The sequence below is a fragment of the Rissa tridactyla genome, chromosome 3 (genome assembly GCF_028500815.1).
Source record: "Rissa tridactyla isolate bRisTri1 chromosome 3, bRisTri1.patW.cur.20221130, whole genome shotgun sequence".
NCBI lineage: Eukaryota > Metazoa > Chordata > Aves > Charadriiformes > Laridae > Rissa > Rissa tridactyla.
In genome coordinates, this window is record NC_071468.1 from 121806152 (window position 1) to 121829954 (window position 23803).

The window sequence follows — 23803 nt, forward strand, 5'->3', positions numbered from 1 at the left end:
TTATCTATAATTCTTACCAGAGTGTTATGTTGTGTCATGTCACATCCAGCAACTTTCTCATATAATGGTCTGCAGTGTCCCACATCCTGTTCATTCAGCTTAACTTCACATAAGGGTTTAGTCATCTGGCTGCACCACATTGTTCAAGAGGTTACTTCTAGTCCTATTTCTTGTTTGATGTTTTTACAACACATACTTTTTACATTTTTAATTGTCCTAATGCTTTTTCTGTATTATTTGTTAGTTTCTAAGTATTGTGAACATCAGAACGGATCTATTGAAGTTTTTTTCACAGGTGCATTTGTAATCCCTTTTCCAGTTGTTAGTTATATACTCGTCACATGGTTTCAGCATCTAAAATATAGTTTCCCAGGCTAAGCTGGATTTAGAATCATAGAATGGTTTGGGTTAGAAGGGACCTATAAAGGTCATCTAGTCCAACATCTTCAACTAGATCAGGTTGCTCAGAGCCCCTCCCAACCTGACCTTGAATGTTTCCAGGCGTGGGGCATCTACCACCTCTCTTTGCAACTTGTGCCAGTGTTTCACCACCCTCCACGTAAAAAATTTCTTCCTTATACCTGCTCTGAATCTACCCTCCTTTAGTTTAAAACCATTACTCCCTGTCCTATTGCTACGGCCCTTATGTCCTATCATTACGGGTCCTACTTCTAGGGTCCTTCTTTGTCAAAAAGGAAACAAAGAATTTCCTGAAAATGATAGCTAGGTTAAGTGGAATAAATCTCACTGTAAAGGGATCCATCTCCCTACTCTGTTTTTTGAGAGAACCTGAAGGACTGAGTTCTCTGGGATGGTAACCTTCTGAAAAAAGGCAGAGGACAATAATGAGTACTTAGCGGGTAAGGGTCTGGGTTACTATGAAAAGATTACAAGGAGAACTGGAGAACAAAACTGTAGTTTATTTTCTTCCCTTTTGTTTTAAAGAACGCAAGATAATTATTCAGGGCATCATTCTGAAAGATTTACTTACAGCTAGTAGTACTTTCTCACTCAGATATTCCTTTGTGGTCAACACTCACAATCAGTAAAATTACCTCACTGCTGTAGGCAAATGAAAGACCCTCTGAATCCCCAAGTAGGATTTTGAGGGGTGAGCTTCATGTATTGAGGATAAGATTTTTTACAATCTGTCTATATATGGAATCTTTTCCAAGTACTTCAATTTTTTGTCATTGCAAAATATGCACAAAACACATCTAAAATCTTTACATATGCAACATTTACAATGCTAAATGCCTTCTCTGTTTTTACAAAAATGATTCTGTGAAAGCTTTGAAAGGATAAAAGATGTCTTCTAGCCAACAAGGTAGAGATGAGTCAGTCATTGCACATCTGCAAAAGAGCATATCTGAACTAAAGTGTGTTACAACAAATGTATTTTCATACATAGATATTAATCTGACCTATATAGCAGTATACAGCTGATACAACATAAGTTACTGCCCTGCCTAGTATCTTTCCAAAGTTTTTCGAGGAAAAATACATCAGCAGATATGAAAGTATCTGTGCTATTTTATGAGAGGCATTTTCCCTTTAAATCTGATAAGACTTGAAATAAGATGCTAATATAAAAAAGTCTTGAAAGCTCGTCCACTGTAGCTTATCTTTCTGAGACATCAGTGGTAGCTTTCTGTGCCTAGAGGCACTGTGATCCTTCTGTTGGATTTTCATCTCCCACACATTGCCTCTCAGTGGATTGCCCCACGTAGGTACACACAGATATGTGACTGCTCCCAGCTACTGTCATCGCATAGAGTTCCTTCAGATACCTCACATTTTGTCTCTCTTAATTAAGCAGCCATTATCATCACTTCTTGGGTGGAGTTAATTTACCTTAATTTAGGTTCAATTTTCTTCTTTCTGCTTTCTCTTGTTTTAGGAGGCAGCGACTTCAAAGGTAGCGACTCACCACACAGAAGTTCTCCACTGAGCCCTCTGTAGGTTTAACATAGCTGCTTTCCCATCAGTTCCTAACAACTCGTGCTTTTTCTTGGGGCTAGCATTTAGTTCAGTTTATATCTATTGACATTAACAGTGCTACTGTCCCCTTATTACTGTTGGATGTCATCAGACATATTATGTAATTACTTGTTTTTCATAGCTCTTAATTCCCTTATTGTATCCTTGAAACAGTCTAAATAAATCTATGCCAATAAAGACATTTTTCACCATTTCACTTTCTTCTCCCTTTTAATAAACATATTAACAAAGATTCTTGATACTCATATTGCCACTTAGTATACCTCATCAATCACTATTTTCTGTGCTTTGCCATGAAAATGATTTCAACATTTTGTTTTTTGTCATAACCAATTTTCGAAATACAGCACATTTTCTCCCCCATCCAAAACCAGGACAACACAGTTTTTAAGAAAGTTAATCTGGGATGCACTGGTGAAAAGCTTGTTAGAATCCAGATAAACAATATCAATCCATTTTTTCTTGATTAACCCTATGCAGTTGAAGGATATGGCTGTAACTCAGAAATCTTGCAGTTAAATATATTATCCTGTAATAGTCTTGAAACACAAAGGTTGTTTCAGTGGCTATATTGACTCAGTGATGACAAAAGGTAAAATAGAGATAATTTTGTAGAGTAGTTTGTGATGGGTTTTTCTGATGAACAAATATATTAGAAGTATCTAATTAATTCACCTGACCTTGGTGTAATAACTATGTATTCTAGAATCAAGCTTATTTTATATTAAAAATAATAGCTCTTTACAGCCCCTTCTTGAAAACCTAGTGTGTTTAAGACAATACTCCGATGTTGGTTTTTAGCATTAGTAACTAAAAAGAGCATCATTAGAACAAATATTGCAAATAAATTATTTTTCTACATGGTGGCTTCATATCTACTGTGCTCATCATAGTTGCGGGATTGAATTTCATGTGATTTCTCCTCTTCTGGAACCTGCCATGAAAATCAGAGAAGAGTTTAGTTAATGAGATATAGACTCCCTTTTGCCATAAAAGGAGAATAAAGTGCACTGAGAACATCATTCTATTTGTATATGTTACATGTCTATTTATTAACATTGACCCAGCCTGACATGAACCACCAGTTCTGAATTCTGAGGGATGAATTCAGGGGTTTCTTAATAGAAGAATTCATTAACACTGATGTTAGCTATGAATGTGCAAAATTAATATCTGGGATTTTCAGAGGTCTAAACAAACGAGGTGACCACCTCTAATGAAATGTAAATGTTGTTGTATGCCAAATATCAATGTCTCTTCCCATTACCTGATAAAGCTTATTTAGAATAGAATATTTCTGAACAGTCCTATTGATATTATAAGACCTTCAATTCAACAGGGCTTTATTATTATCACTGGTCAACACAGACTGTGAATTTTTCAACCACACTTTAAAATTTTCCTTTTCCTGACATTTTTTATCATTCACATATGACAGCCTATTTCGGTTCTTGCCGAAAATCAGTGTTTTCACTTTCCCGTGGTGAAATAGTGAATGACTTGCAGAGCTGTCTTTAAAAGTTGTTTTTTCTGATTGTCATTGCTACAGCTGATCTTTTGGCTCAAAACTTCCCCTTAGACCTCAAACTTTCTCTCACCAAAAGCCAAATTGCATGGTTCATAGTGGAGTTTAATTCATTAAAAAACTAAAAGAATCTCCTTTGGGGTTTGCAACATTTTATTTACAAGGCATGTATATCACGTATTTCTTCTTGTCTTGCCTTTTTGAGTTTGTCCTGTCATAAAGGATAAAATTCAGATTGCCTAAATAAAGAATCTGGCATCAGTCTCTAATGAAGGGAGATGCAGAAAGCCTACAAACAATACAGGGAGCTTCCTGGGCTAAACAAGAGGAAAGGTATGTCTGAGTTTCTGTTCAGCACTGTAGGCATCCAACTCAGAGATGTATGTGGGACTCAGCTGATCAAGTCTAGGTCTTTATGGTATAGAGCTCTATATTTGAGGTAGGTGATGAAAGGTCTTTCATTATCAGTGGGGACTATAGAGACTTTCAAGGTTTTAACTCATGTAACCTAACATAGATCTGTAAGTATTCAAATTAACTGCAATCTAGAGCCATTTCATTGAGCATACAAGGGCTATTTTAATTGTACTTGTTTCTCAGCCCCATTGTTTGTGTCTTTATGCATAAAACAATAGTGCCAGAATGCCCATCTTCTTCTGATAATCTCAGTGGTCAGATCATTCAACCAGAATGCAGGAGAACTTCTGCTCAGCCTCAGGGAAACTCATCCTACAAACACTGAAGAAGTGCTCTAAATTTCATTCAGTATGAAATTCTAGATGACACTAGCAAAGCAGCACCATTTAGCCAAAAATGCAAATATTATGTGTCTAAACTACAAGAAGGAAGAGGATGCCTGACTCAGTGAACGCTTAGAAGAGAGATAAAGAGCTCCACTGAGGTCTCAATTTTTTTGCTCTATTTCTGCCTTTTGGTCAAGGTTAGTCCAATGTAAATGGCATGACTAGCTAGCAAGTCCAAAAAAGATCCTGAAGGTGGCCTTGATAAATTCACAGCCTGAGGCAGGGCAACATTTTTGAAAGTCTGACTCATGTGTGCAAAGCCCAAACCCCAGGAGAGCAGGACTGCAGTGTGCTGTACATCTTCCAACACAGTGAAAATAAAGAGAAGTTGTATCTTACCTCCCAATAAACAGAGTCATCAAAGCAGTTCCGGTCAGATGCTTGTCCCAAGAAGGGCAGCTTTAGGATACCACCTGTAGGATAAACATCATCAAAGGTTAAAAAATAGACAAAATGCCCAAATAAATGTTCCTCAGATGTGGCTTGGGGAGTCACCTAAGTTTTATAACTCATTTCCTAGTCTCCAGAAATGCCCAACCGTCTGTGGACATCAGGTCACTCATTATGAGAGGTGAGGCAGGTTTCTTCATGTTGACATGGATAAAAGCTTGTTTTTAATTGGTCAAAACTTTCCCAGATTTCAGACTGGAATTTTCGATTTCAACCTGAATTATTGTTTGGAAAGTATCCACAATCACATGGAAACATGTGACAACTAAATGAATATGTTTTAATCTCAAACTAGTTTCTGTTTGGAATTTTAAGCATCTGAGTCTAGAGAAGGATTCCATCCAGAACAACATCTTACTATTTATAGAATCATAGAATCGTAGAACAGTTTGGGTTGGAAGGGACCTTTAATGGTCATCTAGTCCAACCCCCCTGCAGTAAGCAGGGACATCTTCAACTAGATCAGATTTCTCAGAGCCTCATCAAGCCTGGCCTTGAATGTCTCCAGGGATGAGGCCTCCACCACCTCTCTGGGCAACCTGGGCCAGTGTCTCACCACCCTCAGTGTAAAGAACTTCTTCCTAATGTCTCATCTAAACCCACCCTGCTCTAGTTTAAAACCATTGCCCCTCATCCTATCACTACATGCCCTTGCAAACAGCCCCTCCCCAGCTTTCCTGTAGGCCCCCTTCGGGTACTGGAAGGCCGCTATAAGGTCTCCACGGAACCTCCTCTTCTCCAGGCTGAACAACCTATATATTCCTATATATACAACCCAGTATCTTTGAAGCATCTATTCAGTAAGATATATAGGCTTCATTTGAAGAAAAAATTATTGGAAAACAGCTTTTCCATATTTAAGCTTCTGCCAGTGTGCCATCATGCATTATTTATATTTTTCTACTTTATATTATTCACATGAATTTTCTGATACATTGACGTTCTCCATGGGCAAACCTCGAAATTCACATATTTTTCAGTTGCTGTATGCATCATACTGACCTGTCAATGCTCCGCCTGCCAGTGCAATTCCAATTGTACTGCCCAGGGCAGCAGCCTGCATGCCAGGAGTTAAGGGAATACCTTGCCTGAAAAGGGCAGAAAACCAAAACATTGACAATCAAAAAATTGTCATACTTCGAGACTGATAATTGGTCTTACGACATTGTTTCCTGGACAAGATGACTCATAGGAAAATATCCTGCCATTGCTGTGGAGAGACAGAAATCACTATTTTATTTTGGCTTTGTTTTAGATTGGAGATGAAAACTATTTCTTTGAAAAGGTTATTAGTATCTTGCAAGCCTGTAGAGAATACTCCCCTTTGTCAAAAAGACCAGCATTTCATCTTCTTGGAGTCTATTAAGATAATGGAAATAGCCCATTTTGCCAAATTTCTTGGAAATATTACATTTACCATTACCAATATTACATTTAGCAGTGTAATTGTAGAATCATAATAAAGATTCTTGAATGTTTGAATGGTTCTGTATGGTGTTTTTTATTATGTTTTTAATTTATTTATTTTTACTTGAACTTTTAATTTGGAACAAGCTTGGCATATAAACAGTCAAAGGCAGGATATCAAGAGTCCTATTTAAACCAGAACACAATGTCTGACATCAAATCAAAAATGCATTTTCTGAAAAGAAAATCATAATTAGATCCAAGAAAGGTCAAAATTTAGGATAGACCTTCAAAAAACCAGTAAATTCCTTTCTCTTTTCTCCTATAACTCACCTAACTTCCTCTTTTACTGCAGTTACTATGATGCCAGCGATACCTCCCAGTATTCCAGGTAAACCATGTAAATTATGAACTCCACAAGTGTCTTGAATGTTCAGCTTGGATTCCAACAAAGGCTGAAATGAGGAGAAATATGAACTTTATAGTGAGTTTATAGCCTTCCATTATCCCTGGAATGACATGTGAAAGAAAGTAGTGCAGAAGTACAAGAAACAATTTAACTTATTCCAAGTATGCAAAGTTTAGCTACAAAACTTTCCAGTTTTCCCTTCACTGTGAAATTGTTTATACACAGAGAAACACAAGTACATATGTATAATGGTACAAGTGCCCAAGCTACCATCATAAATATAATGGTACAAAACGTGTGACAGTCCAGTGATACTCCTAATCTTTTCAGCCACTGCAGCAAAAGTTGAGAGAGATGGCGATGTAACACATCGATGCCTGTTCTGAGTCTGCTAGTCAGGTATTTTCTTCCAGAATGTTTCTCCATCAAGAAAAGCCAGTTTAAACAGTTTAGTCTGAATATTCTATTTCTATGTTTTGCACACGAAGCAATTCCATTTTATACTTCAAAAGTAGTTTTTGATTACAGATCTATTTAGAAATTTTAAAAGACAGAAATGCAATTAGTCCTATTTCACTGAAACATGGGCTTGGAGCAAAATTCCGGCAGCTCCTTGAACAGAAATCCTAACTGTAATGAACTCTAATATCTTCGTGATCCTTCTTTGTTTTTAGCTAGGATGGACTGAAGTTACCTCATAAGCATATATTCAAATCACACTGATTTAAAAATTACCGTTTTCTAGAGCTTACTCTATAATGTATCAGCCAGTTTCTAAACTCCCTTTCCAGAGAACTAAGGGAGCTCCAGTAAAGCCAAAGAAGCATAAGGAAATGAGAGCAGAGGTGGGTCCTCAATACTCACAGTCAGGAAGTGGAACCCAAGGACAGAGATGATTCCAGCAATGCTCCCAATGCACATGGCAATAAAAGGATGGATGGACAGGTCAGCGCAGGTACCCACTGCTACTCCTCCTGCCAGGGTGGCATTTTGAATGAGAACCTGCAAAGAGTTCACAGCGGTGGAGATGACAGATGTGGAACAGAGACTTGTTTTAGGGCTGAGTGGCTTTCAAGGCTTTTTTATATACAGAAGTTTTCCTTTCCTTTAAGTGGGATTTTTCCAATGAAGAATGAACAGGAATTTAAAACAGGGTTCCCTGTTACATGTTCAGTGTGTTGGTTCAAAATTGCTCTAAGCCAGTTTGACTGGGGCCAGTTTAATGAATTCTAGCTTTTACAAAGTCAACAAAATTCATCTGACCTCTCGAGAAAGCAGGCTGAGCCAGTGAGAACTGCCTCCTACAACAGGAGCAAATTCTTCAGACTCATTGAACTGTGCCTGCTCACGCTGGGCTTAGATAAACACTGCAACTGCTGGAAAGAAGTGGGTGAAAACACAGGGCGGGATTTTAGGGCAAGGAGATGAAAGGTTGGCAGCCTGGCAGCCCCAGCCCAGTTTGGCTTTGCTTGTTGTGCAGCTGCACTCTGAGATTGCCGCGGAAAAGGTTATTGCCTTGCTGAAAGACCAATTTTGGCTGTTGCAATGCGGCAACTCGCATAGGATCTTCTTTGGAATAAGACCCAAAAGTCCACCTGAATGTTAGACTAATGTGTCTATATACCAGCTGGTTCTGTGGACAAGAGAGAACAAGAGAGCAGGACCATCACTATGACGTCTAAGAGCTTTTCTCTCTCCAGATGCAGTGATAACACTGAAGAACTACTACACACTAAAAAACATCTTGTTTTATAGCTTTTAGAAGTACAATAGGTCTAATTTTGCCTACAGTATGAGCAAAGGCTCCACACAGCTCACGGACATTGGGAATTTGCCTAATCATCCTTAGTGTAGAGGAGTGACTTGATTTAACAGAGGTTGCGATGTGATTCTTACCATGCTGAATTTGCCTCTTTGATCCACCAGGCTGGAGAGGGCAAATGTTACGACAGCGCATGCAGCCAAGGAATAGTAAGTGTTGACAATTGCTTTAATCTGGGCAGCCAATTGAGGTGCAATGGCCGAGTTAAAACTGGGCCAAAAAAGCCAAAGGAACAGGGTACCTGGATGAATATAAACCAAAATGGAACCAAGACTGTTCAGTCACAAGGGGTATTTCAACATGAAAGATCCAACACAATAGAACTAGCTACAAGAAATGAGGAAGATGATAAATAAGAAACACGAAACAGACAAAAAATTGGAAGAAGTAATAGATTATGCAGAAGTTTTTGACACTGGCAGCTGAGATTTTGACACATGGTCTCTGTCAAATCTTACTGGAAGACTTTAACACATTGTGACCCCTTGTCACGCCCCACTGATTGCCAGAGCTCACCACCACTGTGGAAACCATACCAGAATAAGATGCATTAGCAAGACATTTCACATGCAAATCTTTTATCATCTATTGATATAACTGGTATTTCCAGCTGGTAAATTGATGTATGAGTGGATCTCACGGACAGACGTGCGGTTTCTAACATCATTAGTGGGACAGGCACAGATCAATACTTTTAATTATGGCCAATTTCTATGGAGATGCTGCTTATAACAGCAGATTTAACAAGAAGGGAGTGACCACTAATGCACAGTGAAAATGTATCTTTATTTTGATCTTTCCTGTTCTTAACCAAGGAAAAACTGTAAAAACATGTGTGCCACTGAAAACATTGTGTATGCATCAGACAAAAAAGAATATGCCTCTAGGATTGTACTGAAGAAAACGGATGTAGTGTAATAACATAGGGATGAAAGAGAAATGAACAACTGATCAGCACTCACTACTACTTCACTTACCAATCATGGCAAACATGTCCGAATGGTAGGTAGATTCTTCATTTTCATGTTTGTTTTTCAAACCAGGACGATACAAGACTAGTGTTACGGCCAAACCAAAATAAGCTCCAAAAGCATGGATAGTCATTGAGGCTCCAACATCTGTGGCCTGTCATAGGGACCCAAAATAATATCACAGATATTATACAGCACAAAGATGAGGATTTGAGGAAGGAGAAGTCTGGATAACTTTATAAAGTTTATAAAACCTAGAATATGTAAACTGGAATTGTTACAAAGGAAAGTATTTCTTATAAATAGAAAACAATTATTGCTAAGTAGTTGTACCTGAAATACTTCTGTAACTAGATGTTCGTTGCATGCAAAGATTGTGATCTCCAGAATTGTCAAGATCAGCATCTGAACAGGACTTGTTTTCCCCAGGACTGCTCCAAATGAAATCAAAGCAGTTGCTGTACTGAAGTCTGCATTTATCATGCTGAAGTTAAGAAAAAGAATAAAATAAAACAAAGCAAAGCAAAAAACACAGGAAAAAAGAAAATCAGTTTAGAGAGACCTGAAATAAGGCTGTAATATTAAACCTGTCATCTCATTAAAATGATAGAGCTTTAACTCTTCAGATTTAAAATTATCAAGATCATCTTTGTGGATGAAAAATAAATCAAACCTTTCCAGATGGGTTTTGTGGGGATCTTGCCAGCTACTGAGGAAAAAGTGTGGGAAAGTTACTCATGTTCATACCATGGATGTGCTTAGCTGGTTGAAATTACTGTGAAAAGCCAGATGAGATGTGTATTGCGGATGTGAAGGGATATTTCCAGCTCTGACTGTCACCTGAACTCCAAAGATGGTAGGGAGCTCTTAGCTTTGGTCAGATGGTTTATCTCATTTCAAAAGCCTTGCATGCCTTTCTATCAATGTGCATCATGTTTGCACTAGCTGTTAGGAAGGACCAGCGTTAACAGCTTACAGGGAATGGCAAAAATAAATGAAAACATGAATTGGTCAAAAACTTGCAACACAGAGGGCACTAATTTATGGGTCCCTCTACAAATGCCTATCTGTAAGCATTAAGGAGCTACTTCTGTTATTTCTGTTTGCCCCTCAGTAATATTTGGATACTGTTCCTTTCAAAAATGTCTACAAGTTGTCTCAGAAAACAGAACTGCAGATGTAGAAAACACTCTGAGACCTTAGTAGAAGCAGGACAGATGAATGGGAGGGCGATTAAAATTATCTAGAGACATTGCTCATGAGGTCTCTGATTCTATGACTGGGGTCCAAAACATGCTGCAGTATGGCGTGCATGCAAATCATTCCTTGAGAAGTAGGAGAAAAACTGATGAGTGGATAGGCACGCTGTTACAGCCTGTCTTCTGTGACCCCATGGGTCATGGAAGGACAGGTCCTTTCATTCCTGCTGGATGCAGGAGGTACTGTGCCACTGCTGGAAATCTTCCAGCTTCCACAGCTCTAGAGATTCAAAGCAGTCTCTCTACATGACCTATGGCCCACATGTAACGTAGCACCTCTAATTTCATCCCACCTTTTGTTTCCTTTGGCCCAGTGCACCAGGTGTTGCCCCTTTAGAGGTGAAGGGCAGATGAATATTGAGAGGTGGACAGTAAGGCTCAATCAAATTTCAGTGAACTTAGTCTGATCCCACAGATGTTACAGTTTATGGCTTCTCCTGATATCTTGAGAGATAGAAATGTCAATTCTGGTAAATTCACATGTACCTTTTGGTATCGACATGAATTTTCCCTCCTTCCATGTGCCAAAATCCCTGCATCAGGGTTCCCCACTGCAGACCAAAGGCAGCAATGAGCATGTTGATACCAACACTGCTGAATCCATATTTCTTCAGAAAGGTCATCAGGAAACCAAATCCAACAAATATCATCACATGGACATCCTGAAAGACTGAAGAGAAAATATGTCTGTGTAGTGACTATGAAGAGTGAGGATGAAGGGAGGAAAGCTAGGGACAAATGAGGATTTAATAGAAAAGAAGAGAGTTCCAAACTCACGTCATCAATGTGATCCACCCCTCCCCGCTTCATGACCAGTCTACTAGTTGCAGACTGAGTGTCTGGAAAATGCAAGATCCAATTATTGATTTTATTCCTTGCTATATCATTAAGAAAAGAACACTAGGTCTCTATACTAGCAGATTTAATGTGTCTGGAACTGTTCTCTGTGTGTGAAGCTACTGGGAACATCACAGCTTCATGTCCTTACAGAAAAGTTCTCTTCCCCCTCAAATGAACATTGTCACATCCAGTTTGTTCTAACTCCAAAATCGTATGTGGGATTTGTTTGGCAAAGTGCTAGTTGGTCCAGTGCAAAGGTATGCTTGTGGTCCCTAAAAATTACTGTGCAAGAGATTGATTCCTTTACCTGGGTAAAAGAAAAAGGCATTTAAGGTAGTCTAAACTAGTAAAATAATATTGCTAATTAGCATATACTTAACCTTCCTTCAAATATGCACTTTTTTCCAAATATGAATTTTGTTAAAATACGGCTAGTTATTTTTCTACTCTTTTTTAATTTCCTTTTTAGACTTTTTAATACAAAATGAGTTTGTCACCACACATGGATACTTTATATTTTAAAATATTTTGCTCTTCTGAAGTGTTTAATGTGATTTAATGGACTCTACACCAAACAGGTTCGTGTCCTATAATTAATGACTTTTCTTTGATTTTATTGTTAGTAAGAACCTCAGTATAGAGAAATTATCTATTTTCAGTTCTAGTTAATTGCCTCTTACATGCAAATATGTGGGAAAAAGTTGAGACATTGACCTGGTTAGTATAATATTTGACTTGAAGTTACATTTCAAAGTTATGTGCTTTCAGCATTCATGTAGTTTTGCTATATGCATTACCATGTTTAGCCAAAAGAGGGCCCAGAAGTATAATAAGTTACTGGAGATTCCTAATAAACTCTGTTATATTTGCACCGTCATATTCCAGCCCTAACCTAGCACTGAAATACATACATGCATGTAGGAAGATCCTTTACGTTGGGCTACATGCATTTAAGAAACAGCATAGAAATGTGGGAGGTTCTCAGACATCGTCATCCCGTTTCCTTCTTCTTCATCACCCTTTCCTTCCTTCTGGACATTTTCACATTTTTATATTTCCTGATTCAATAATACCCAGTGATGGGATCTTTGAAGCCCCTGCAGTCTTTTGGAAGCTTCCCACTTTCCTCCGTGTTACTCGGTTTCCAGAACTGCTTTCCAAACTCCTGAGTTGTTCTTACTGCTCATTTTAAAAGATACACAATCAACTCAACTTCCCCATTTGGGTTTCTGCTCTTGATATTTTGCATATTTTGTATTGCAGTGCTGTGTGAAAATAAATGTCTTGCTTAGAGCTCAACATATTCCCTTGCTTCAGAGGACCTGGCAAGAGATGAAGAAGGTATGGCTGGGCACAAACAAACCATGCTGATACAACCTTCCTGATCCTACCAGCAGTAAAGTCTTTAGTGTCTTAGTGGATGCAGAACTCAAAATGCAGCTTAATTTGCCCATATTCCAGTGTCAGAGGGAGTCAGCAGGGGGTGTTTAGGAATTAAAGTACGAGGGGTACATCTGTCTCTGCACCCTCCCAGCTTGCAGCAGCCTGTGCACCAGGAGCCCAGAGCTGTGTTTTCACACCTGACTTGACTGCGGTGGTGAACTGCACAACTAGAACAACTCTTCTTCAAATGTCTTGCAAAACATTTAGTGGTGGTTCATGCCGGTAGGACTGAGAGTGGAGAGTCTTCCCAGTGTTACTCTAACACCACCCTGACAGTCTTACAGGTGATTACCCACCTTTTTTTCTAAGTGGGACAAAAATATGTTGGCAGGTCATGTGAGAAAGTTCTTAAATAAGGGAAGGAGTAACCCAACATCTCTTTCCCTCTTTTTGAGGATAGCAGAAACTGGATTCTGAACAAGTGCTTTTCTCCCCTTTTAAAAATAATATTCTACAAGTGACCGTTCACCCAGTAACCTGTGGGATCAGCACCTTTGTGTGTGAGAAGTGGCTGGGGTTCTTTGTCTGACTCTTGCAAAACTACTTTATTAAAAGCTTACTAATGTTAACAAAAAAATACAGAACTAGAGGGCAAATCCATAAAAGCTGCACAGCAACATCTACAAAAGTAGCCTTTTTGTTTGAATTTAGCAGAAGAAAATGGAAAGGTATTTAATAAATGCTTAGCAGGACAAGTCAAAGTGATATACAACTTCAATGGTTTTCAGTTTGTATCACACTTGAGTTTGATGCACAAAATGAGAGGTGTATTTGAAAATGACCTACTTCTGCTCTTTTTATTGCTTAGTCAGCCTGTGCCATGGACTTTCCAATATTTTTTTTTTGTTTTGTCCATTCAGGGTAGTCAGGTCCAGGTAAGAAAAATTTTCCAGTCTCCCAGAGGAGATTATAGTTTGTTAGCATTCAGCATATTACTTGCCCTTGTTTGCAATCTCACGGTTAAATCTTTGCAGACAAAGCAAGTAAATTGTTCTCATCGAAACAATCCCACTCATGTATACATCTCAGTAAATCATGTCTAGATTAGCAAAAGATGCTTTACTGCTTAAGTAACCTGACTTTTCCTGTGAGCAAAAGAACAGGTTTCAAAAGCACGGTGATGACTGAGGGGTTTAATTCTCGGTGCCCATCAACAGGGCTTCCGCGTGCCCGGGTCTCTTTTGAAAGGTGCTTTTAGAAATCTTACCCCAGCCCTGAAGATTAAAAGCAAGCAGCTGGTTGACATGTAATGGGTCCTCCTGAGGGCTAGCCAGGCTTCACATAAATGTTTTAAAGCTCTCTGGATTTATTTACACAAAAGATTAAAAGTCCTGCTTAAAACTAGGTTAATTCATGGATGCTGAGGACGAATTTCAACTAGCCTAGCCTATACCTTGTGCTTTAACTGCCTCTTATGCATGCTTTTAAAGAAGAGTATATCTGGAATCATCTCAAATTATGGAGAAAAAAGATTGATTTGTAATAAACTGTTTCAGTAACTAGTTACCTTTAACAAAGCATAGTATTTTTGTTCTGTGAGACAGGAAAATAAAGACTGGGATAAAATGATCTGGCAGATGCTGAACAAAACCACTGCACATGATCCTGCAAGGCTGCCCGATACCAACATATTAATTCCACTCCAAGGTCTCCACATGGCGGTCAGTCTCAATGCAAAGATGCTTGTGGGATCTAGGTTTATGCTAAAACTGATTTTGCTCTGCCTAAAGGACTAAACCGTAGAACCCTGAACAGGAGTTTTCCTAAGCCATGAGTCATCGATCAATCACAGGACATTACATACAGGATACCAGTATTAAAGAAGCCCTCTAGGAGTGTTTGCAAAACCATCACACACCCTTGTCCTCCCATTCCAGTGGCACGGCACACCTGAAGCTGTCCATCCAATTCACCACGCCTGTACTTGCATCCACCAGAAATAGATATAATGCAAAGCTATGTTTTGGGAATGATCTCAGCTCAGCCTCCCTTACCCGAGTGCAAAACTATGGTGACCTCAAGTATTATTTTCATCTTTCTTCGGCCCAAAAATAGTGAAACAGCTTGGATTCATGGTGCTGAGGTATTTAAGGCATATAAAAACAGGCCCTGCACTGCAGTTCTGAGAATATAAATTGTTCCCTGGATGAAACAATGAAATCTATGAGGTACAGATGGGTTAACATCCCTGGGGATAGCATGGGAAGCAGTTTGAACACATCATTTTGTGAACTTGGGGGAAGTCCTGGTTGCTGGATCCTTAGGCAAACTGTGCCCTTGTGTGCACTTTATAGACAGGGAAGTTTGAGAGGAAGAGGGCCTAAAAGTGAAAACACAGGTATTGGGAAATCATGCTTCTGTTCCACTTTTTTAGTGTGAATGAGATCCATCAACTCTTAGGTGGGCATCTAAAAGTCCAACATTACATCTGAGGTCTTTGCTTAATTTATATTTCTACTGGTAAACTGAACAGCCTGGCCAAAAGGCAAATGGCATAGGTTGACTCATAGCTACTTGCTCTTTTCTCCCAAAATGCTGTTCCCACCTGTGCTACTTATTGAGAGAAGTCCCTGATCTATGCTATGCCTAAAGCCATACCCAAAAGGAGATCAAGGTGCTGTTTCACATGAGCCAAAATCATGCCAGAAGCTTGTTAGCAGTTCAATAGTGTGGACGGCTGGGAGACCGTGTGCAGGTATAACACGGTCATACGCTGCCTGTGCAGGAAGGCAATGGAGACAGCAGAAAATTTCTCCCACATATTTTAGGCACTGGTATTAGGGAAAAAATAACTATAGGTGATCCCTAGCTGGATAGATTACATTTAAGGGCTTATATTGTAGTGTTAGCAGCTGGTGAGAAGAATCCTTTTCTCTGTGATGTTGATAAGGCTCCTGCCCTCTCTCTGGTGTCCTTTTTAAGTGGAGATATTAAATTAAAAAAAACAGGGCTCCCCACAAGGGCTGGGAGAGGGTTTTGTTAAGTGCGAGAACAGTCTATCCCAGGAACTCCCCAGGTAACACAGTACCCACGGTGATGCATGTTGCACATGTAGTCTCCATCCAGAAGACTGAGGTTTACTAAGAAATGCACCACAGTGCTGTAAGGGGCCACTGAAGACTATTAAATTACTGGCATAAGCACGAGGATTCCATGCACCTTCTCAATTTTCCTTGCTAAGGGGCACTCCAAGAAAATCCAGGTCAATTTACTACCAGATCCAGCAGGTATGATATTCAGACAGGAGAAGGTCATTTTCTCTGTTCTTGCAGGGCAAATAAACTTTAATCTGAGTCTGAAGGACCCCTCTCCTACCTAGCATCCTTTTGGCTTACCAAATTATACAAATACGCCCAAAACACTGTTGTTCTGTGACTGTATCTGTCGTTGTTGTGTTGTTTTAGTGTAGAGGCAGAGAAGAGATAGGTGGCAGGTTTTTTAGGAAATAGCCATGTTAATAAAATAACAGTGCCAGAGTAGCTGCCAAATTATTAGTGTGGTCTCTGGCATAGTTTTTGCCTAGGCCAACTATCACCTCCTGGATGACAGTGGACCAAGGGCCATTTCCCATATACCATCTAGACAAAGCCACCTAATTTAGGAACTGGAATAGTTCGATATCATGGACATGGCCAAGCTGTGTCAGAAAGAAAATGATCTCTGCCATAGCCTAAGTTACTATCTTTTGGGGCTCCTGCTGCATCTCAGTGGAGTTAACCCAAATGTGAGTAATTAGCCCCTGATGATCATCAGCTGACTTGTATCTGGAGCTGAATAATGCCATGCATTCACTGTTCTCTCAACTGGACAATGCTCTGTGTGGGAATACACAACACAAGACGACTAGGGAGTGAAGTGACCCTGAGATCACATTCCTCTGTAACAGTCACTGAAAGCCAATTGGAATGAGGCAAAAAAAAAAGGATACATTCAAAATGACATGGGTACTACATACACGCAAGGAGTTCTGTACCGTTATGATCATCATTAAGAGGATTGCAATCATGACCACGAGACATTAAGGCATCAGAGCCAAGAAAACAAACAACAAACCTTCGATACTGCCAGCAAGACACAGGCTGCTCCTCTGAAGACTTATTTTTCTATTTATTTACAACATTCTGATCTCTGCATGAGGAGGAGGGGGGTGGGAGAAATCAGAAACCACTTCTCAGGCCACAAGCTTTCTCCCTGAACTGCATCAAGCATTTGTAGAGCAACAAATCAACAGAAACGTTTGCAGGCTGAACCATTGCTGTCTATAACTGAGCCACTGCTTTGAGACATAGCAGGGGGTTATCCACCTTGTGACAATAACTATTGCTCTTGGAGGAGTCCAGTTTCTGCAAACTTATTTGGTAACAGCGATGAATATGCTGCCCAATTTCCGTATTCTCATAAGAGAACCTTTTGAAACCTGGCTGATAGTAATGAAATGTTCTGTTTGTTTCCATTATGTGTTACAGTAATCAGGATAGAAAGTCTGGCAAGAAGCACTACCATCCATCTCTGGGAAATGCCAGAACCTTTCAAAGTAATGCGTATTTCTCCAAGTTTTAACCTGCTATGCTAACGCTAGAACTATTTTCAGGACTCTTCTCTCAGCAGTTGGCTACTTTCAGAATTTTCTATGTGCTCAACTTGAATTTGTCTTTGAAGCCTGCTGCTTTCACACCACAGACAAAGTTTGTTTGCCCCAAAGCACGCCTTTCTTTTTTCTTAGGCTATATCAGTAGGTCTCATAAGTTATTCAGAAATCTTGCTTAGGATTAGTTTGAAGAAATTCTAACTTCTATAAATCTTAGACAGCAACACTTACGTGGGTATAAAGTTCCAGAGGCAATATTGGTGTCATATTCCACAAATATCCCAAACAAAACAATGATGATCACTTCCAGAAGAAGAGCCAGGATCGAGAACTTGAACCTCATGTTGGTGTCAAGGGCTGACATTGCAGAAGAGCAGCTGGCTGTGAGACCCTGATAAAGGACGCTTGCCTTCAGTGGAGCTGCCTAATTCAGTGGATCTGGGTGATATAGCAGAAAAAAAAATAAAAAAAAGAGAAACAGGGACAGAAGAACACACCGTCACACCCACTATGGGAGGGAAACAGTATGGGTCAGTACAGCAATTTCTATTTCCTGGGCTATTTCTGTGCATGAAATGCTGGCTTAGGTGTTTTTTCAATTTGTAATGCAAACCGGGTCATTTAGCCACAGATACTCTTTTCATTGTCTTATACGTATTTTAAAAAGGAAATAGCCTAAAAGAAAATCTGACAGAGCCTGGTTTCCTGCACATAGTTAGGAACACGGCGACAGTCAAGTGTGTTTCCTGTAGTCAAGATTTTCTTTAAGTCATAGCTTTCATTTTAAAAGGTAAAGATTTTTTCATCTTATATGAAACATGGATAATGTCCTACCTCTTCGTATAGGATATGATAAGCAAAGAGAATCTTTTTCAGCAGACTGAAGAAGTATTTGTTCTTATTTCACAGTGAATGAAGTACTTGGAGCACAAGTCCTCATTGTGAACTCTTATTTAAAAAGAAAATGACTATACTTCTTCATAGGAAAAAAAGGATATTCCTAGTTGTTAAAAAAAAAAGTGGTATATTATTAAAAAGAGAAATTTGAAAAACTGCTCAATTTTTCAATTTTAATTATTGCTTTTTGCATTTCTCTTAGCTCAGGCAATGAAAATAGGTCAGAGATCAAATCTCTTGAATAGTTTTAAAAAGCTCAGTTTGGAAACTTTCTCATGAATGAATGAGCAAATTAAATTTCACTTCGATTTCTGTTGGGTGATCACTTGCTCTTGAGATTCACATTGCCTATCAAAATTTATCGTGACTCTCAGAACTTTTGTGGATAAAATATTTTATTGATGTGATACTGAGTAGCTTGGCCTCTGTTAATCCAGTATTCAGAAGATAAGCCAAAATTGTACGGTAGGAACCTCTGTTTCATGAAAAATTGTTATCTATTAAAAAAAAGGATTATATTGCAGCAGTAGACTAATTGGTCATGAAGTAGCAGTGCTAGGATACGGCAAGAAAATGCTGTGTCAGTCCTTGGGTATAAAAATCAGCACAATTCATGGATGCTGGGATCTGCTGCCACCTGGGGCTGCTGTCCTGGTGAGATACTGTTGGAAAACTGCTCACTTGCTGTGAGAATTAAAGAGCTCAGGTTTTTTTTTTGGGGTACACATATACTGGTACGAGGCAGTGCCATGGCCTTTTCTCTGGTCCTGATGGCCAATATTTGTCAATCTTTAGCTTGCCAAGCAGGGTGTCTGACACCAGGCACATTTTAGGAATACTGCCTTGCTCTTGGTAACTCCTGGACTAAATCCACTTAGAATCATAGAATGGTTAGGTTGAAAGGGACCTTAAAGATCATCTAGTTCCAACCCCCTGCCCTGGGCAGGGGCACCTCCCACCAGCCCAGGTTGCTCCAAGCCCCGTCCAGCCTGGCCTTGAACCCCTCCAGGGATGGGGCAGCCACAGCTTCTCTGGGCAACCTGGGCCAGGGGCTCACCACCCTCAGAGTGAAAAGTTTCTTCCCGATATCTAATCTCAATCTACTCTCTTCCATTTTGAAGCCATTAGCCGTGTCCTATCACTGCATGCCCGTTTAAAAAGTCCCTCTCCAGCCTTCTTGTAGGCACCCTTCAGATCCTGGAAAGTGGCTATAAGGTCTATCCAGAGCCTGCTCTCCGGGCAGAACTCGCTCAGCCTGCCTTCTGAGGAGAGGTGCTCCAGAAGGCAGGCCACGGGCACATTAGAAATTTTGGTGCGAAACCCATGTCCTTTCACGGCTTGAGATATTAGAGCTAGAGTTTAAAGTAGCAACACACAGATCATTTCCAAGCTGAGCAAATAATGGAGCCCAGCTTGTGGTGCCATGTCTTGCAGTTGGGTTTGCTGGTGTCTTATAAGGCACAAATGAGCAACAAAAAGCTTTTTTCTTTGGAATCGAAGCTCATGGCCCCTGTGTAGATGCGAGCCCTTTCCCAGAGATGTTTCCCAGTGCTTTTCAGGATGCATGGCCCAGGCCATGCTGCTCCCCAGCTCTCGCTGCCCATTACTTGACACGGTGTTGCAATTTTAGGCAGAAAAGAAAGCCCTGGCACGGTTCAGTTTTCTAGTGCAAAGGTAGAATTAGACCACTGTTCAAGCTAAGTTTAATATGATCTCAGCTTTTTCTCCTGGAAAATGGATCTGTGGTTTTGGAGTGGAAAATAATTTATTTAGCAAGAAGCACACACCAGTCTGTCACAGAATCAAACCTGCAAGTGGCAAAGCTAAAATAAGGATATACCTATTTTTTCTTTGTAGAGACTGTATTTCATTTGAACAGCTCAAAGAGAGGAAGCAGAGCTTTTTAAAAAGCTATTGCTCATCCTTGCTGTACCACAGGATAAAACAGAGCAATGTTTGATTGTAAGCACCTCCTTCATTTGCACAGAAAGTGATTAAAAAACAACAAGATCACGAGTAAAGTTAATTGTTTTTTACCCATAGCTCAGCCATGAATATCTTGTGCTATTCTTTACACAATGTTTTCCCCAGGGAATATCTCACATGACGTATGTGCAACCCTTATATTAAGTCCTTTCAGGGGTGCAGAAAAAGCTCCTTGTTGAAATCTTATTGGGGAAACTGCCTTTTAATAAATGTTTGAATTTTAAAATGAGTCAAGTCAAGTTGATTCAATTGGGACTTTCTCTGATATTATTTAAATCTTAAATTGCATGCAGGTACGTGAACATACACACAGAAACACACAATCTATATTGAAAGAGTATTCATGTATGTTTTAGCTAGTCACGATATATTACTTTTGTAGTTAATGTGAAATTATGAGCATCTCAAGAAAATGATTAGTCTTAACTCTCTTAAACAGTTGTCTTATGAAAAGAAGCATAATGTTTTAGAGATTCTCGTTTCCCTTCATTGATTGCTACTTTGGAGAGTAGTTCAGATTTTAGCACCCAAACTCCAGAAATTTGAGTCAGGCTGAGGCTTTTCACCCAAGATTTTTAAGGACTTGCCAAATGTGCTTGTTTGCTCTCCTGAAATTCATGTGGTGATTCAAGCTAATGTACCACTGTAACTGGAATACAAAGACCTTAAGAATTACTTTTAGCAAAGCTCTCATTGCTTTCTTAGCAGACTGCCCAAAGTGAGAAACGCTGCTTATCCAATAACAACAGCTCAGGCAGTGAACAATACGAAGCACATTTTATTTGAACATTCTTGCAAGAATGGGTGACCTAGTAAGTAAGCACACTTTTGGTTCTTGAAACACACCTATTTATTTCCTAGTATGGGCCAAATTTTCCCTCCCCTGTTTCCCATTGGTTGGGTACTCCAGGGTACACAGTCTGTCCAGAGCACCTAAAATCCTTCCCGGATGTCCTGCCTCTGTTTACTTCTCCTTATGCTATACCTAAAGGGATTATATGACTAGTTTATTTCTTTCCTTTTTGGTAAAATTGTTCAATGTCATTAGCCCTGGTTAAATGTTTGACTACCCATCTAGACACTAATCCGGTATGAATCAGTTTGTCCTTTTGTCTGTGTGATAAGAGATGTTCTACAAGCCTTTGCTGGAGCCTCTTTGTCTAGTCATTCCCTTATTTTTATTCCTTTTTTTTTTTTTTTTTTTTTGTCCAGAAAGAACAATTTAGCTGTTTTCCTGATGGGGGGAACTAATGTCCAGCAGCCACAGATAAATGGCCCCTGTACAGGTACAGGTGATTTACATGAGAATGGGGACTCCGAAGAAATTATATTCCAATATTTATGTACATCTAATATTTGTTCTTCAAAATAGTTGAAACGCTTCTCTCTCAACATCAACAAGGCCTAATCTGTCAACATTTAGCTTCAGATATTACCAACTTTAAGCAAAAACAACTGACACCACTAGCTGCCAGGAGGAGGTGTTTTATCAAGGGGGTGGAGCTGGGTTACTTTGCTCACTGGACTTTTTGGGAAAACCCAGTTTGGCCTGACTCACTGCCTCCCTTTTTGCCTGTTAAGATGGGCTTTGCCTGCTATCACGTTGCTTGAGAGGTAGACCTGTGCAAACTTCATGAAGTTCAACAAGGCCAAGTGCCAGGTCCTGGATCTGGGTCAGTGCAATTCCAAGCACAAACGCAGGCTGAGTGGAGAATGGATGGAGAGCAGCCTTGAGGAGGACTTGGGTGTGTTGGTGAATGAGAAGCTCAACGTGAGACAGCAATATGCACTTGCAGCCCAGAAGGCCAACTGCATCCTGGGCTATGTCAAAAACAGCGTGGTCAGCAGCGTGAGGGAGGTGATTCTACCCCTCTGCTCTGCTCTGGTGAGACTCCACCTGAAGTCCTGTGTCCAGCTCTGGAGCCCTCAGCACAAGAAGGACATAGACCTGTTGGAGCAGGTCCAGAGGATGGTCACAAAGATGACCAGGGATCTAGAGTACCTCTCCTATGAAGACAGTCTGAGAGAGTTGGGGTTGTTTAGCCTGGAAAAAGAAGGCTCCAGGGAGACCTTATAGCAGCCTTCCAGTACCTAAAGGGGTCCTATAGGAGAGAGAGGGAGGGACTCTTTTTGAGGGAGTGTAGTGATAGGACAAGGGGTAACAGTTTTAAACTGAAAGAAGGGAGATTTAGATTAGATATTAGGAATAAATTCTGTTTATCCTGTTAAATCATGAAAACAAGGTCTTGATCCTGCAGCATTACAACACAGTGGAAACTTTATGCACAGGAGAAAGTCAGTAGGTCCTGCATTTTGGCCTGATGTATTTCCCAGCTGAAGCAACTGCCATGTCAATGGCTCTCTGTCATTCCCATCTTTTTTCCTGATTGTCTTGTTTTTGACACATGGTTAACAGGCAATGGGTTACAGCCACCTGCAACAACTCAAAGTCCAGCAGTCTTTATGTGTCCATCCAACTGCTGCATAGGGCAATCAAAAATGCACGCATCTTGAGCTGCTGGTCTTCAGTGTTTAGGAAATTCCCTTGTGTCCCCCTATTAGCTTGAGCCCAATCATCATGGCTATAAATACAATGGAAGAAGTGAGGTGTTCTTTGATAAGTATCGTTGCACACCTGGATCCACTAACTAACTTTGGGTATTTGTCTTTTAAATGGCCATTGGATTTGTCATCCTCCCTTTCCATCTGATGGAAAAAGGTATTGGTGAGGTATCACAGCCTTTATGTAAATAAATTTGAAAAGTTATGGCCTTTATGTAAATAAATGTGAAAACTTTCAGGCTTCCAGACAAATAATGATGAGAAATAAAGGGATAGTTTGAGCAGTATCCTTACCTAAGGAATGAGAAAAAGGTGCATTTAATAATCTTAAAGAATACCCTCAAGCATCATTAGGAGTGGCATTCACCTGACCATATATGAGCTGTACGTTTCTGTATCTGATCTAACCAGCAATGCTTCCCTTTTAAGTCAGAAGAAAGAAATAGAAATTTCCAAGAGCAATTGTTTTCACCTTAAAGGAAGATACTAAAATAGGTTAAATAGTCCAGGTGAATACAAGGACCTGGTATTCAGTGCCCTTTTGGTCTTGGTCATGTTTGTTGGCTGACAGGCTCCAATCAGCTTCAGGATGCCTCATAGAAGAGAACTGATGTGGTCTGCTGAAGAGGCTGATGCTATTTAAAGCTCTGAGTTCAGTTCATTGAAGTCTGAGCTGTGAGTATCCCTTAGCCAATGATGTGGATTTATGGAGCATGACTTGGGTGGACGCCAATCTGAAAGCTACTTTTTGGCGTGTGCTCTTATTGGGGACATAGTTACAGAGACCGGAAAGGCAGGATAAGGTGCAGCTTGCCTGCACACTGTGACAGAAATATTTCT

General features: G+C 39.8%; 1 protein-coding gene across 1 annotated transcript; it reads right to left on the reverse strand.

The window, feature by feature from the left end:
- Positions 1–900: 900 nt before the first annotated feature.
- RHAG (Rh associated glycoprotein) lies at positions 901–17963 on the reverse strand. The gene is made up of 10 exons (XM_054196675.1): positions 17750–17963; positions 11134–11317; positions 9722–9872; positions 9395–9542; positions 8492–8658; positions 7460–7597; positions 6520–6641; positions 5782–5867; positions 4669–4742; positions 901–2935 (listed from the first exon to the last, which is right to left on the reverse strand). The coding sequence occupies exons 1-10, from the start codon at positions 17880–17882 to the stop codon at positions 2858–2860; spliced, it is 1281 nt and encodes a 426-aa protein (XP_054052650.1). The 5' UTR covers positions 17883–17963; the 3' UTR covers positions 901–2857.
- Between the last annotated feature and the right edge of the window lie 5840 nt (positions 17964–23803).